At 37.5% G+C, this 13,959-nt stretch overlaps 2 protein-coding genes across 4 annotated transcripts in view; one reads left to right on the top strand and one right to left on the bottom strand.

Moving 5' to 3' along the window:
• LOC111483024 (protein SON) overlaps positions 1-4,906 on the top strand; it is a 7,524-nt gene extending 2,618 nt beyond the window's left edge. The window contains exons 4-12 of one of the 3 annotated variants that reach the window (XR_002718309.1): positions 438-796; positions 873-1,064; positions 1,133-1,321; positions 1,466-1,540; positions 2,308-2,374; positions 2,520-3,528; positions 3,608-3,738; positions 3,794-4,233; positions 4,383-4,906. Coding sequence is in view for 2 of the 3 variants with exons in the window: in XM_023129115.1 (XP_022984883.1) it covers positions 438-796; positions 873-1,064; positions 1,133-1,321; positions 1,466-1,540; positions 2,308-2,374; positions 2,520-3,528; positions 3,608-3,738; positions 3,794-3,864 (2,093 nt within the window). In the remaining variant the exon portion in view is untranslated. Of the gene's footprint in view, positions 1-437; positions 797-872; positions 1,065-1,132; positions 1,322-1,465; positions 1,541-2,307; positions 2,375-2,519; positions 3,529-3,607; positions 3,739-3,793 lie in introns of all 3 variants that reach the window. The other 2 variants (XM_023129126.1, XM_023129115.1) reach the window with 2 other exon arrangements.
• A 401-nt stretch (positions 4,907-5,307) lies between these two features.
• LOC111483040 (inorganic phosphate transporter 2-1, chloroplastic-like) lies at positions 5,308-7,727 on the bottom strand. The gene is made up of 3 exons (XM_023129139.1): positions 6,899-7,727; positions 6,467-6,658; positions 5,308-6,351 (listed from the first exon to the last, which is right to left on the bottom strand). The coding sequence occupies exons 1-3, from the start codon at positions 7,607-7,609 to the stop codon at positions 5,533-5,535; spliced, it is 1,722 nt and encodes a 573-aa protein (XP_022984907.1). The 5' UTR covers positions 7,610-7,727; the 3' UTR covers positions 5,308-5,532.
• Positions 7,728-13,959: the final 6,232 nt, after the last annotated feature.

A 13,959-nucleotide genomic window follows, 5' to 3' on the forward strand; every position in this document is an offset into this window, starting at 1 on the left:
AAAGACCCCCCCCCCCCCCCCAACCCGGGAAAATGTTTGAATGATCAGTCTTTGTTGGTACTTCGTTCTAGTTTAATCAGTGTTCGGTCTAGATTCCAAGACTTAGAACAGCTATCCTTGAACGAAGCACCAAGGCATGCCAATAGTTCTTTCTGGAAGTGTTTAACAAACAATTTTAGGTAAAAATTGCATTTCATAGTCAGCTTTTACCACCATCAAGAATGTGATTGACTTCTTCAGAATCATAGTGATGTTGAGAGTTAAGTCGCCAAGTGTACTTACACGAATATTTAAATTTCCCATTATTTGAAGCAGAGATTTGCTCCCACATTTTAAACACTTGGAGTCCTATTCACGTAGACTACCTGTCCTTATTTCTTGGTGCATCTGTTGTTTTCTCTCAATTGTTCAATTTTATCTCAAACACCTAATGGCAGGTAAAGAAGATACTGTAGATCAATATGTTGAGTCGTTCAAATCACTACCTCTGCAAAATTCATCAGTTCATGATGGACAGCAGCATTTCCAACCATCTACTCCTCTGCCCTATGCATATGGCAATGAGCCAGGGCCAGTTGGTCCCGTGATCAATATTGCAGATCAGCCTTTAGATTTTGCTCCTAGGTTTAGTCAGGACCATGGTCTAAGAGCGCACTCTGGCTTTGCTCGCAATGATTCAGCTGGATCCACTAGAGGCATTGATCCTGGTGTCCCTATGCCTTCCTTAAATTCATGGTCTTCTATTGCTCCTGGCATGGTTTATCCACCAATTCCTCCTATGGCTTCAGGAACACAGGTTGTGGATTTGTTTTCCAATTTTTTTGGTTCTAGATCATCAAGACAAATTCCTGAAAATTGTTATGAATTGTCAGCTTGATCCTCCAGTTGCTGTATCTTCTTCTGTTCCTGGACACACACCACCTCCATTTGGAAGCTTTGCTGGTTCTAGCATCACTCCTGCAATTCCTACTGCTGCTACTCCATTTCCTGGAGCTGCTCTTCCTCCCACAGTCTTATCTGGTGATGCGTATGGCATGTCAAATATGTCTGAACGTCCAAAAAAGGTAAATAACCACATGACCTCATATTGGAAATATGATAAACTGCTCGTTAACTGATCTTGTAACTTCAGGCTTCCGTGCCAAATTGGCTCAGAGAGGAAATCAAGAAAGCAGTGATCACAAGTTCTTCTGCTGACCATCCTAAGGAGGATACAGAACTCATGGAGGAACAAGTAGTTGACAAGTCTTTTGCAAAGGGAGATCTAACTGATAGTAAAAGTATCGATTCATCTAGGTCAGCTGAAGAAGAAGATGATGAGGTTCTATATAATATTTTGTTTTTAGAACGATTTTTAATGCTCTATTTTGTGGATGGGAGCTTAGAATGAGTACTCTGGTTTAGTCGGATGAGACTTCCTCTATATTCTCTTTTGATTCTGGAGTTCATCTTTTGTGATATGCAGGATTTTGTGGAAGAAGCTAGAACTGCAGCAATAAATCAAGAAATCAAGCGTGTGCTGACCGAAGTACTTTTAAAGGTAAATCTGACCTACATGCTTTTTAGAAATCAATAACCATTCTCAAATTTTGTTTCCTCAAATATTACCCGTCCATGTAATCACAGAGTCTGAACATTCTGGTTGATTTAGAAGAAACTTTGCGACATAAAAATCCCTTCTGGAAACCAGTTATTTGTTTGGAATTTGGTTTGGGTTATGACTTTTGCAATGGGGATTGGAATATCCACACGCGCCCATTTCTATCAAAATGGATTTTGAATTCATGTTTTTCTATTTTGTGAATTTGCTAGGAAACTAAAATTACTCTCTCTGAAGTTGATGTACGTTGGATGTTCCATTTGGTTATCATCCCGTAGTTAAGTTGGAATTTTTCTGGAGGAACGTGTCAAAGATTGGAGGGCTTTTTGATACTTTACAGTAGCTGCTGTTTACTAAGTCATAAGTTTGGTTGGAATTGGGAAAGAACAAAATAATTTTGGGTTCTGCTTGGGCTAGATTAAAAAATGTCTTATTAGTGTTGGTTTAAGCATAGGTAATTTAGACCTTTGACATCTTGTTTGCTTCAGTTGTGACTTGTTTAAAATTACCATTTGATGAGGGGAGGATACCGTGTTGGCCGTGCCTTTACTTAACAAATGTCTCTTGTCGAATGTGTGTGAGAACACGTTTATATTTATGTCTGGTTTGAACTTATTCTGCAGCATAGGTGACTTAAAAAGTTGCTACAAAACATTTCTTGTACATAGTATTTTAAATGTATGCATCTTTGAATGATTTCTACACAGGTTACTGATGAACTGTTTGATGATATTGCTACGAAAGTTCTTGATGAGGATGATCTTGCTGTCGAAGGTGACTATCTACGGATCTCTCTCTCTCCCCCCCCCCCAAAGGAAAATTAAAAAAAAAACCGTGCACTTGCAGGCAGAAGTAAACTAGAAGTTCTGCTTTTCTCTTCTATCTCTCTCACAACACTTCTTTTTCCTTTTCCATTCAGCCAAGCTCAATATAGTCACTTCAAATCAAAATGTCTCTTCATCTACCTTGCCAGTTTCTACTCCCAAAGCTTCTGCCAAGATTTTGATTCCAGTCAAAGTTCAGGAACCTGATAATGGTAATACTAGTGAAATGTCAGGTTCCAGCTCACCTGGAGATTTACTTGGCCTTGGAAATTATGCTTCTGATGATGACGAAAATGATGATAGAGATGGTGAAATTCAGAGTTCAAATGTGCAAGATGCAGTTAGAGATGCTAGCACTCAAGGAAATGTTATAGCAAATGACATCAATAATGTTTCAACCAATTCAGTTAATGAAATGAGTAAAAAAACAGGCTTGAATAAGATGAATGGTGATTGGGTGGATGAAGAAAGGGGTCAAGAACATTCATTGAAGCCAAGCTCTAAAGGTAAAGATAAAGAAACAAAACTTGGTGATGGAACTGCCTCTGGGACAAATGATACTCCAGGCATAGTATCTGAACAGCATGGAAAGAATGTGAACGGTAAAAAAGGATCTAAAGATCCGCAAGATGGGGAAACTAAAATAAAACCACATAGAAGTGGTAAGCAGGAGAGTATGAGGGGTTCTTCATTGAAAGAACGTGTTAAAGAAGAAGGGGAGGTAAAAACTAGGACAAACGAAAAAGCAGATGAGATTCGTCGGAGGCAAGATACCAGGCACCTGAAGAAGGAAGAGTTAGATAATCAGAATGTCCAAAAGGAATCGTTGAAGGACCAAGGTGTTAAGTCTGGCGAGAAAGGTAAGGATTCAGACTCTAGACACAGGTCTACGCATCATAAAAAGGAGGAAAGGAGAGAAGACAAGCTTCTCAGGGCTGGCACTAAAGATGGTACTGAAAGGAAAAGGGAGTACACAAAAGACGAGGAAGGCAGAGCGAGATGGAAAATCTCAAGTGACTCAAGTAGACACAAGAGCAGCAGGGACAGAAATAAAGACAAGGCAGTTGGTCATAGTTCAAGTGATGACTCAGATGATTCTAAAAGGTATTTCTTATAGGCGTTCCTATTCTTTTCCCCATTTGAAGAAGTTACATGGGAGTTTATTCGTTGTTCCTTTCTGCAGGAAGGTGAATTCAAGAAAACGAGAGAAGTCCCCATCTCCGGTCAGGTCTAAGAGAAGGTATTGTAATCCTGAATCTCTAATTCACTTTTGCATCTTTGACATTCCAGGAAGGTTTGACTGTTATTTTCTTTTCGATATATTGCTGGAGTAAAAAAAAAAAAAAAGAATATTATTCCATAATTTACATCGTGATTATGCTTGGTGGTTTGATCATTATGATCAAAAGTGAAGATTATAACGATCATGTAAGAAGTTAGGAGAATACATCTCTTGGAAATTGGAAGATATGTCAACATCACTGCCCTGTTTTCGAGTTTATCATTAACTGCAGGAGTTGAAAGGAATCCTGTAAATTATTACTCCGTTTCTTTATTTGTGGATTGCCCAATCCATGCTCCTCCTTCACATGGACTGAGGCTATCTTTTATGGTGTATGCTAACAAATAGTTTCTTGTTAAGTATTACACTGCACGGAGGGCTGAGCAGCTCTCTTCTAAGCTTTTTGCATGTTTAACTCACCAAATCAGTATAATGGATGCTTTCATTTCTAGACAAGTATCGCGGTCACCACATAGCAAGCACTCTCAGCGCAAGCATTCTCCCCTCTCTTCTCTTGAAACTACCAGGTATGCCGCAATATCTCATAGATTAAGTTTGTGCATGTGATCTTAAGGACATATGCACACTCATCCTCATAACAGTAAGCTGCTCCAATGGATGCTTCAGATTTTTTGTTATCAATTGTTCTTTAGGCCTAACTATACATATCGTACAGGGCAAGGAGGTCAAGATCTCGGTCCCCTGCTAGACGGCGCAGATGACTGTCAAATGATTAAGAATTCCTAACTAATAGTTTTGGTTTGAAGACTCGGAATCTTAATTTCAATACCTGAATCTGGACTCGGAAAAGATTCATAAGCTGCAGATTGTATCGGAATTCGAAGAGATGGGCAATGCACAGAAGTCTGTTTGAATGGCTTTACTAGGGGTTGTGATACTCTTTAAGGGCCATGAACATATGAATTGATGCAGTCCGTTTGAACTGGCGATACCACATTCTGGTCTATATGAGCTGTTGCTTTAAATGTAGAAGATATTGGTTACTGTTTCCATCTGTGTATGATGATCGTGGACTTGAAGGGAAAACCTCAGAAGGTGTTTTGATTTTCTAATGGTTTGTTACCCAAATTAGGAATAGGGTGCAAAAAGTGTATGTATGATGGGAAAAGAAATTTAACTCAAGGTTTGAACTTTTGGTGTTGTATGTATTCAAGTTATTAAATCTTTTTGTATCCCTTCCGTCTGCCTTTGTTTTTTACATCTTCTGAGTTGCCTTAGCTGCTAAAAGGGCGGCTCGAAACTAGGTTCGTAGCCAAATCATAACTATTGGGGAGCAATTTGGAAGTGATTAAAATCCTTTTTTACGTGTTCTAAATCACTTCAAAACATGTTTTTAACCATTTTAGTGTTCGGTTTTGTGCTTTTAAACTAGTTTTTAATTTTGATATCTCAATACCTGTGAATGAATATGATCAATCAAAGCCATCTTTGCGTTCATGGATCCTGGAACTATTTTTCTTCTTGATTTTATTTCCATTTCGAATTAGGCTTACATACTCAACCGTGATCGGTTGCTGGCTGCTTCATCACGAAACATTTTGTACTTACCTTTCTACTCGAACGAGTGAAGGATCAAAAGGTTAGTACTAGCAAGTGTGAGTATGGCTATTTGATACATTGAAAGAATATAATGATTACATTGCAAGAATAACACAAAATTCATTTCTCTTAGTTCGATCTGCAGAAGCACAGAAATCTTCTGCATGGATCCAAATAGCAAGAAGGAAGAAACGGCTGAAGACAAGCAACCAGTTACTCACTTGCTTGATCCTTTATAAACAGCGATTCCAAATGGCATACATGGCTCATAAAATATATGACAAAAGCTTGGTCAAGATCCATGTATACACAACTGAGAGGAAAGCCCCAACAGGAATTGTCACAGCCCATGATAGAACTATCTCTCTTACAGTCTCGGCTCTAACACTGTTGAGTCCTCTTGCAAAGCCCACCCCCATGACTGCACCAACCAATGTATGCGTCGCTGAGATTGGCAATCCAAGTTTTGATGCAATGAGAACCACTGAAGCAGCAGCAAACTCTGCTGCAAATCCTCTCGTTGGTGTCAGTTCTGTAATCTTCTTCCCAATTGTTGCTATCACTCTATACCCCCATATCATCAACCCGGCTACAATCCCAAATCCTCCCCAAGCAAGGACATCAATCGGAATCACAATCTCCGCCCCGCCGATGCTGCCATGAAGTATAGATAACGCAGCAGCCAACGGACCGATCGCGTTGGACACGTCGTTTCCACCGTGAGCAAATGACATGAAACAAGCTGAAAGAACCTGCATATATCCAAACACTCCATAAACTATCTCCAACTGAGTTCCCTTTGGACCTACAATATCATCAAGGAACCCAATGTTTTTACTCGTACTTTCGTTGGTGTTTTCTGAAGACGAAGCGGCTTTGTTGAGTAGATGGCCAAGTTGTCCCTGAATTATCTTGTCAACCAGGAATGCTCCTACTGTTCCACAGGCAACGGCTTGCGCTGCAGCCCATTTGGGATTCTTACTTGAAGGAAATGATACAAATAATATGCCGATTACGCTGAGGAATACGAGTATCGGTGCAGCTGCAGCAGCTGCCTGTCCTGGATTCTTTGCACTGTACACAAACTGAAACAAACCTCCAATTAATTGTGGCTTTTAGCATTTGAGTTTTCATGAATGATAGATACAAAATCAAGGCAAGAAGCTTGCCTGACTCAAATGGCAGTGAGCAGGAACATACCCTACGAATGCACTTGTAGACAAGGAATGAAACCAGAGCTCCAATTAATGGAGAAATCACCCATGAAGAAGCCACTCTCGCCAGTGAGCCCCAGAAGACTGCACCAGCTCCTCCATAAACAAGCCCAAACCCAACCATTGATCCCACTATACAATGGGTCGTCGAGACAGGCCATCCATAATACGATGCAATCTTCGCACCAACATTCATGATCAACGAGTCAAAGTTAGAATTTATATTAACACCCATCCGGAACAGATTACCGGATACTCTATAGAATGCCTTTTGTATTTTGTACTTCTTAAGATCAAAACAAACATTGGGAGGGTGGACAGACATTTACTATCTAATTATTTATTTTAAATATTTAGGTATGTTTGTTTCTAAAATATTTAAATCATTTTTTTTTAAGTAATCCTAAAACATAGGTACCTGCAACCAAGAACCAGCAGCAGCCAAAGAAGAAAGCAAGCCAGCAAAGTACAGCATATCCTTCCCCTGGAACACACCCGCCACAAGAATCCCATTTTGCATTGTACTAGTCACATGGGTTCCCATAAGTAAAGCCCCTGAGAATTCCAAAACCGCCGCCGTAACCACCGCCTGCCGAAGCGTCAATGCACCAGAGCCGACGGAGGTCCCCATGGCATTAGCCACATCATTGGCTCCTATATTCCAAGCCATATAAAACCCAAACAACAGAGTGGCATACGACAGTATCTTGGTCTTCAAGGCCAACCCCTGCCCCAAAGACTTCATGAAAAGCGGAAAACTAAGAGCCGAAAGAGCAATACATGCAATAATAGCAGTGGCAGTTCTTGAAGATATATGGAAGGCCTGAGCCATCCCTTGTAATTCCTCCTCCTCCCCACCGGCCTTCTCGTGCTCATGGTTTTGGCTAAATTGAAGGGCTTCCTGTTTTCCTTCGCCCCCAGCTTCAGCGAAAGAGGAAATCCCAGCAAAAGGGTGCTTGAATTTAGAGAAAGGGGAAAATTGGTGGGGCTTGTGGGAGAGGTAGGAATTCGGATTGGGAAGGTGATTTTGGAGGGAGAAGGAAGAAGGGCGGTGCTTGGGGATGGCAGCGTGGGGGTTAGAGGGGGCAATGTTTGGGGAAGATGAGAAGAGGCAATGGGCGAGAGACATGGCGGATGAGGGAGGAGAGCGTGGGTTTGGGGGAAGGGGGGAGGAATTATCCAGAGGGAATGTTGAGAATGGATTTTAGTGGAGGAGGAGAAGAGGAAGGAAAGGAACAGGGTCCCATCCTGATTGTGAGCTTCCAACTTATTTAAAACCACCTCTTCGTTGTTGAGTAAGCTCAGTTGCCCTCTTTCCCACCAATTCAAACAAGTGGTTCTTCTTTTGTTTTTCTACCATTTCTTCATTTTTCTTACAACACACAATTTGAAGTTAATGTGTTACAGAAATTATTTAGTGTTGTTGCCACGGCCCAAGATTTGTAGTGGAGAATCAAAAATTGGTTGATGTTCGGAATCACGACCTTGACACATTAGTGCTCATGGCTCCAAAACGCCTCATGCTAATGCTCCAAAAGGCCTCATGGAGATACTATTTCTTGCTTATAAACCCAACCAAACCCATGATTATTCCCTAAATAAATTAGCCAACGTGCCACTCCCTCAGAGTCCCTCATAGTCCTTTCTTGCTTATAAAGTCTAAAGTCATGGTCATTTCTTAAATTAGCCAAGGTGGGTCCCTCCCATCAATCCTCCACTTCTTTCTCTGGAGCTCTCAAACTAGACCCCTTGAACAAAGTACATCATTTGTGCGACACTTTAGAATGAAATGACTACCATTCAAAAAAATAACTAAAGTTCTCAAATCAATTACATTATCAAACAAATCAACTTGTTGGCTTTTATAGAAAAAATAACCACCCACTAATTAATTTAGTGGTTCTAACCTTAGAAGTGGACAAATGGTAGTCATTTCATAAGAACACGTCTAGTAACCTTTAACATATATATATATACATACATACATACGAGGAACTTGATCTCTATAAATTTTTTGAAATCTCTTTTTCAACCACTACAAAAATAAATAGAGAATTTTATGAAATATATAAATAGAGAATTTCATAGTAAATGATTATTAAAAGTTCTAAATTATTTAAATTTACATCCACAGTCTCATTTAATAAATACAAAAATGAAATAGAAATTGAAGCAATATTTGTTTTCAGTTTATTTTTGGATAATTAGTTACATTTTGGATTGGTTAAAATGTCCTAAAATATTTAAAAGGTAAAGAACATGCGAAGCACGTGCCATTTGCTCGTTCAAATATAACATAAATTAACTAGCTGGGCTTTTGGGCTTTCAACTAGGAGCTGGACAAACTTCGAAAGCCCAGCCCAACATCTAATGCGCTTCTACTTTGAGATCGGCCTATGGTCCCCGTGATTACCAATTTTATGTCCGACCGTGACAATTCAGTAGTTAAGGTCTTAATCTTCCACAAGTTTGGAACACATGAAACGGCGGCTGGAATTTGACAACTCTTTTATTTGGATAATCATCTCTTTATCTCTATCTCTTTTTCAACTGTTGCTCATGATTAGTTTTGAGGAATTCAAGATCCATACTCACTATTTGTCCGATTTTGTGGCTTCGTCGAATTTGAAATGATGTTTATTTTCGACCACCAAACATAACTTGTGAAGAGTCCAAATTTGTTCGACCACAAACGCCACTTGCACGTGCATGTTTAATAATTTGTGACATAATCGATTTGACTCTTCACTAGACCAAGTTATTGGCTCGACCTTTCCTATACTCAAAACCAAGGTCTCTCAATACAGCATGAATATCACAACCTACTCTCTTCATAATAGGATTGTTCGTAATAGGATTGTTACACTGCTTATACATATTATACATATTATGTCAATTCCAATTGTTTTCTCAAAAAACGTGAGCACATGCATCTCTTCCAACTGGAATATTGGGCTTTTAACTACGGATCTAAACAACTTCAACTCTAAAGCCCAGCTATTGAGAATCCGAGATCATTATTTTATAGCCTTATATCTCCTACCCCTGATTTTCAATTAAATTTTAGGTCCAACATTTAAAAACAAACCTAAATTAATACAAATTCTTTTTTAAAAAATATCTTTAAAAAATTTTAAAGTTTAAATGTATTTTTTTTAATAAATCTTAAATGCTCAAGTGTATTTTTTTTTATTTTAACCTTAAGAGTATTCTTTAGACTTTTAAAAATTTATGAATATTTTTAGATAAAGTGAGTTTTTTTTAATTAATTTAGCCTAAAACAAATACAAAATATTTATTTTCAAATTTTTATTTTTAAAATTGGATCAAAATTTCCAACTTATTTTTTAAAAATATAATTATGAAATAAAAACAGAGTTTATTTTTGTACACCTGAGATTGATATTATATGTCCAAATTCAATTTGTCAAACAATACCGACAGCTGTCATTTTATAAGCATTATCAACTTCTTTTTCTTTTTTTTTTTATTATTTATTATTGCTGAAAATAAAAATAATTATGAATGTAATATTTTTCAAAATAGCAAAATCAACGTGGCAGTTGCATCCCTTTCGATCTTTCAGCATCTTGTTCAATGTCCAAAGAACAATTCTCATAGACGGTTACGGCGGAGGCCTACCTGGCCCGCCACTTTACCAACACCACATGAGCGGATGAGCTGGCGTATTATTCAGGTGGGTCCTTTAGAGACAACCAATAATATTTCGCCACATCATCGGGTTCGGTCCACTTTATTTGGACTAGAGGAACTGGACTATTTTTATTTATGAAGAATAAAATTAACGGGTTCGGTTCAGCCTCCCTTTATTTTATTCATCATTAGACCACAACTATTGCGAGGAATCATTCATCAACTTCATTATTAATTTAAGATTCGATTCCTTTTCAGATATAAGAATAATGCTTTCAATTCTATTATTCTAAAAATAATTAAAAAAAAATGTTTCATTAAATTCTATGTTTTATTTTATTTTAATCAATAAATAATTCGAAAATACATTGACTTAAAATAAACAAAGCTAAAATTTATTCATTTATTTTGTATTTATTTATATATTATTCTAAAACTAAATTTTCATTTAAGAATATGTTTAGTTTTGTGCTATTCCTTTAAAAAAAAAAAAATAATGGAATAAACCAAGAATAAACTATCCCCATTACGTGAAGGTTTGAAGATTAATAATTATTTATAAATCAAGAAAAATATGAAAATGAGTCTATTAAAAATTATTAAATATAAATTTGTGTAAACTTTAAATTTTATTTGTAAATTAAAAAAATTAGAGACGAAATAAGGAAAAAATGAGGGACTGGTTTGTAATTAAACTTTATTTGATTTAAATTGTGGGTTTAATGAGTGGTGTAGCGTGCCAGGCAAGGAGTGGAGCGGTGCACTGCGAGAACAGAACGGCCCATCTTATCAGCAACCAACACGAGTCTTCTTATTGTTCACAGGAACAGGAAATAAAAAGTGGGTGAAGGGAATGTCTGTCTTTCCATGGCTATAGACATGGTTCCAATGGGACCCATTTCTGAGCACCAGGCCACCCATTTTGCAAACAAACCCATCCAGGTGTGAGTTTTTGGATTATGGGTTTTGCCGTCACCAGTCTACGATGGAGACCTATCCACACCCAAATCTTTAACAACATGACTTGTCTGCAAAATCATGTGTTTGTGTAATGTCTGAACCTTCGTCTCCTTCTATTTCTCCTCCAGTTACTTTGAATCCTATCGAGATTGAGATGGTTTGTTTTAAAGTTAGGGTGAACAAATTCAAATAAAAAATTGATTCTCGATTGTTTTTTTGTCAGAGTCAATTGTTTCTATCCTAGTTTTGAACCCTAAGAAAAAAAGAAAATCGTATGGTTGTCCTAGTCCCAAAAGTTTATTGGTTCTTTGATTATGTGATCAGATCCCGTCCATCGGATTGATTCAATCCCCTCTCACCCTTGTTGGGTTACCAACTGCTCAAGGAGTTGAAAAAGTCCTTCTCTTCCACCCACATATGGACCCATTCTTAAGCACGACAACCACCTAGATCATCCACTATCATAGTGAAAAATATATATGAAGGCCTTGCTTGGAATCATCATAGTGAAAAATATATATGAAGGCCTTGCTTGGACTAATGATTCGTAGACTTAGAGTCAAATTTTTCAATCGTCCTAAATATTGAATTCATAATTCATTTTACACTTTTTATGAAAGTCAACTAAGTACGGTAAGTAAATTAATCCAAGTACGGAAATGTAAAAAATTGTCGGTGAAGTTTGACTTATCATCCTAGGAATAGTCAATTTTATGAACTACCCCTAATTGCCCCTTCTTAAAAGGGTGGAAATTTTTTATTTCATCTATTTAGACTAGACGGAAAAATATCTTATTGTTGCATGATTTTATCATTGTAACTCTCAATAAAAGATGTCTATAAAATAATTTTGAACTCTGTGTAACGGAGTAACCCATGACTAACCGTCCTCTTTTGGCGTGTGATCAACTGAATCATGGTCCCGTCTCCAACTGACGTGGTCCAAAACAGTTGAGTTAATGTTATACAATTAAATAACAATAATATTACATATTTCTCATTAAATTTCCAATGGTTTGAAAATTTAAATATATTATTTAATCTCTAATTTTAATTTCTTTCTTTTTTTTATCTATTATTAAGTAGTTTTCTTTTTTAAAAATTAAATTATTATCTAAATTTTTAAATTTGTATCTCTTCAAAATTTTAAAAATTTTAATTTTGTATCTAATATTTATTAGAGAAAAAATTAAATGACTTATTAAATCTAAATTTAATTTTGTAATAATTTATCGATTAATTTAAATAGTTAAATTATTATATCATCCATAAAAAAATAAATAATAATAAAAGTGATAAGGTCGAAATTATGGTAGTTTAACGAACCAATCAATCAACACCACTATTCATTAGTAGCGAGAGTTTAGGTACATCTACCTCACGCTAATGTTTCTCCACAAATAATGTGGGCCGTCCAGATTCGGCACTGACACGTGTGATTCATACGTCGTTTTTAAATTCACAACAAAACGACAACCCACTGTCGCAAACCAACCCCTATTCTTGAACCCAGATTCGGCATAGATCGTTGCATCCTCCACACCACCGCGTCAGCTTTCCTACACATCGTCTGCCGTTGTGGGCCCATGCCACGTGTTAAAGAAATCTTTTATGCTCCCCACCTTTCAACCACGCATCTTTTCCCAAATTCATATGGTAACAATATACACATCTCGTATGTATATACAATATTTCCAAACATACTGTTTGTTTTACTTTTTATTTAATCCTTTTATATTAAATTTAGATCAAAATTATAAAATTTTTCAATAATTTAATTATTTGGCTATGGAAATATTCATTTGTTGCTATCTCAAGGTCTTAGGTTTTCGAGTGAGTTTGTCCACGTTTTTTTAAAGAGTCCTACACTCACAAGCATATTACTTGACAAGGGTTTGTTGGATGAAAGTCTCTGTTAAGGATATTTAGTAATAAATTATAGTTTACCATATATATTATATTTGATATTTTATTATAAGGCAAATATCTAATATTTGCTTTATTATCATACGTATCTTTCCATTTATTGTTATTTCCATTTATTACTATTTCCATATCCTTGTAATTCATTTGATTATAAATAAGATAACTTTCATACCATTTAGGTGTGGTGGATTAATCAAACATTCACATGGTATCAGAGCCCTCTCGGTTTAACAACCCCGATCCTTTCTTTTGAATGGCTTTTGAATCCTCTAATCTTCTTTTCCACCACCCCTGCTGGTTTTGACGCCACAGGGGCAGTCTTCATGGCTGCCGTAGTCGGAGTCGATTGATTACTCTTCGGCTCCACCCTATTGACCTCCAAATCACCTTTCGTCATACTCTGTACATACAACCTTACCTTTTCCAACCCAATCGGTTTTCCCCTTGGCCAATATAGTCTCTCTCATTTTCTTCCCAATCAACCTTCATCCTTCACATAAACTCTAACCTAAACCTATCAACCTTTTGCAGAGATTTACCTTCGGAATCTGGGTGCCGCACTGGCCTATTCGCCAACCAAGTTGCCGCCGCCCTTCCTGCCAAAATTGGCTTCTTCGCCCGATGAGGCGACTCTTCCGACTGCCCTTCTCGCCAAAATTGGCTCCTTCGCCTAATGTGGCGACTCTTCCGGCTTCAACATTGTCTTTGTCCCTTGCTCTAGGTTTCCCCTTCTACTTCTTGGGGTTAGAAATATTCTCACCAGAGCCAAGGCAGCATCGTCGCTAAGCGACAATCCCTCTTCATGGGTTAGACATATTCTCGCCGAAGCCAAGGCAGCATTGCCGCTGAGCGGCGATTCCTCTGCAATTTTCGATGGTCAAGAAAGTGTTTCTCTACGCCTCCTCTGAACCAGGTTGTTGACTTCTTCAAGAAAAGTGT

The sequence above is a fragment of the Cucurbita maxima genome, unplaced genomic scaffold (assembly GCF_002738345.1).
Source record: "Cucurbita maxima cultivar Rimu unplaced genomic scaffold, Cmax_1.0 Cma_Scf00001, whole genome shotgun sequence".
Taxonomy (NCBI): Eukaryota; Viridiplantae; Streptophyta; class Magnoliopsida; order Cucurbitales; family Cucurbitaceae; genus Cucurbita; species Cucurbita maxima.

Excerpts from the sequence above, each read along its gene's own strand:
- LOC111483040 (XM_023129139.1), bottom strand. The coding sequence starts at position 7,609 with ATGTCTCTCGCCCATTGCCTCTTCTCATCTTCCCCAAACATTGCCCCC. Across the intron at positions 6,659-6,898 it reads CTGCTGGTTCTTGGTTGCAG|ATTGCATCGTATTATGGATG; the intron begins GTACCTATGTTT and ends GTTGGTGCGAAG. Across the intron at positions 6,352-6,466 it reads TCTACAAGTGCATTCGTAGG|TTTGTGTACAGTGCAAAGAA; the intron begins GTATGTTCCTGC and ends GGTTTGTTTCAG.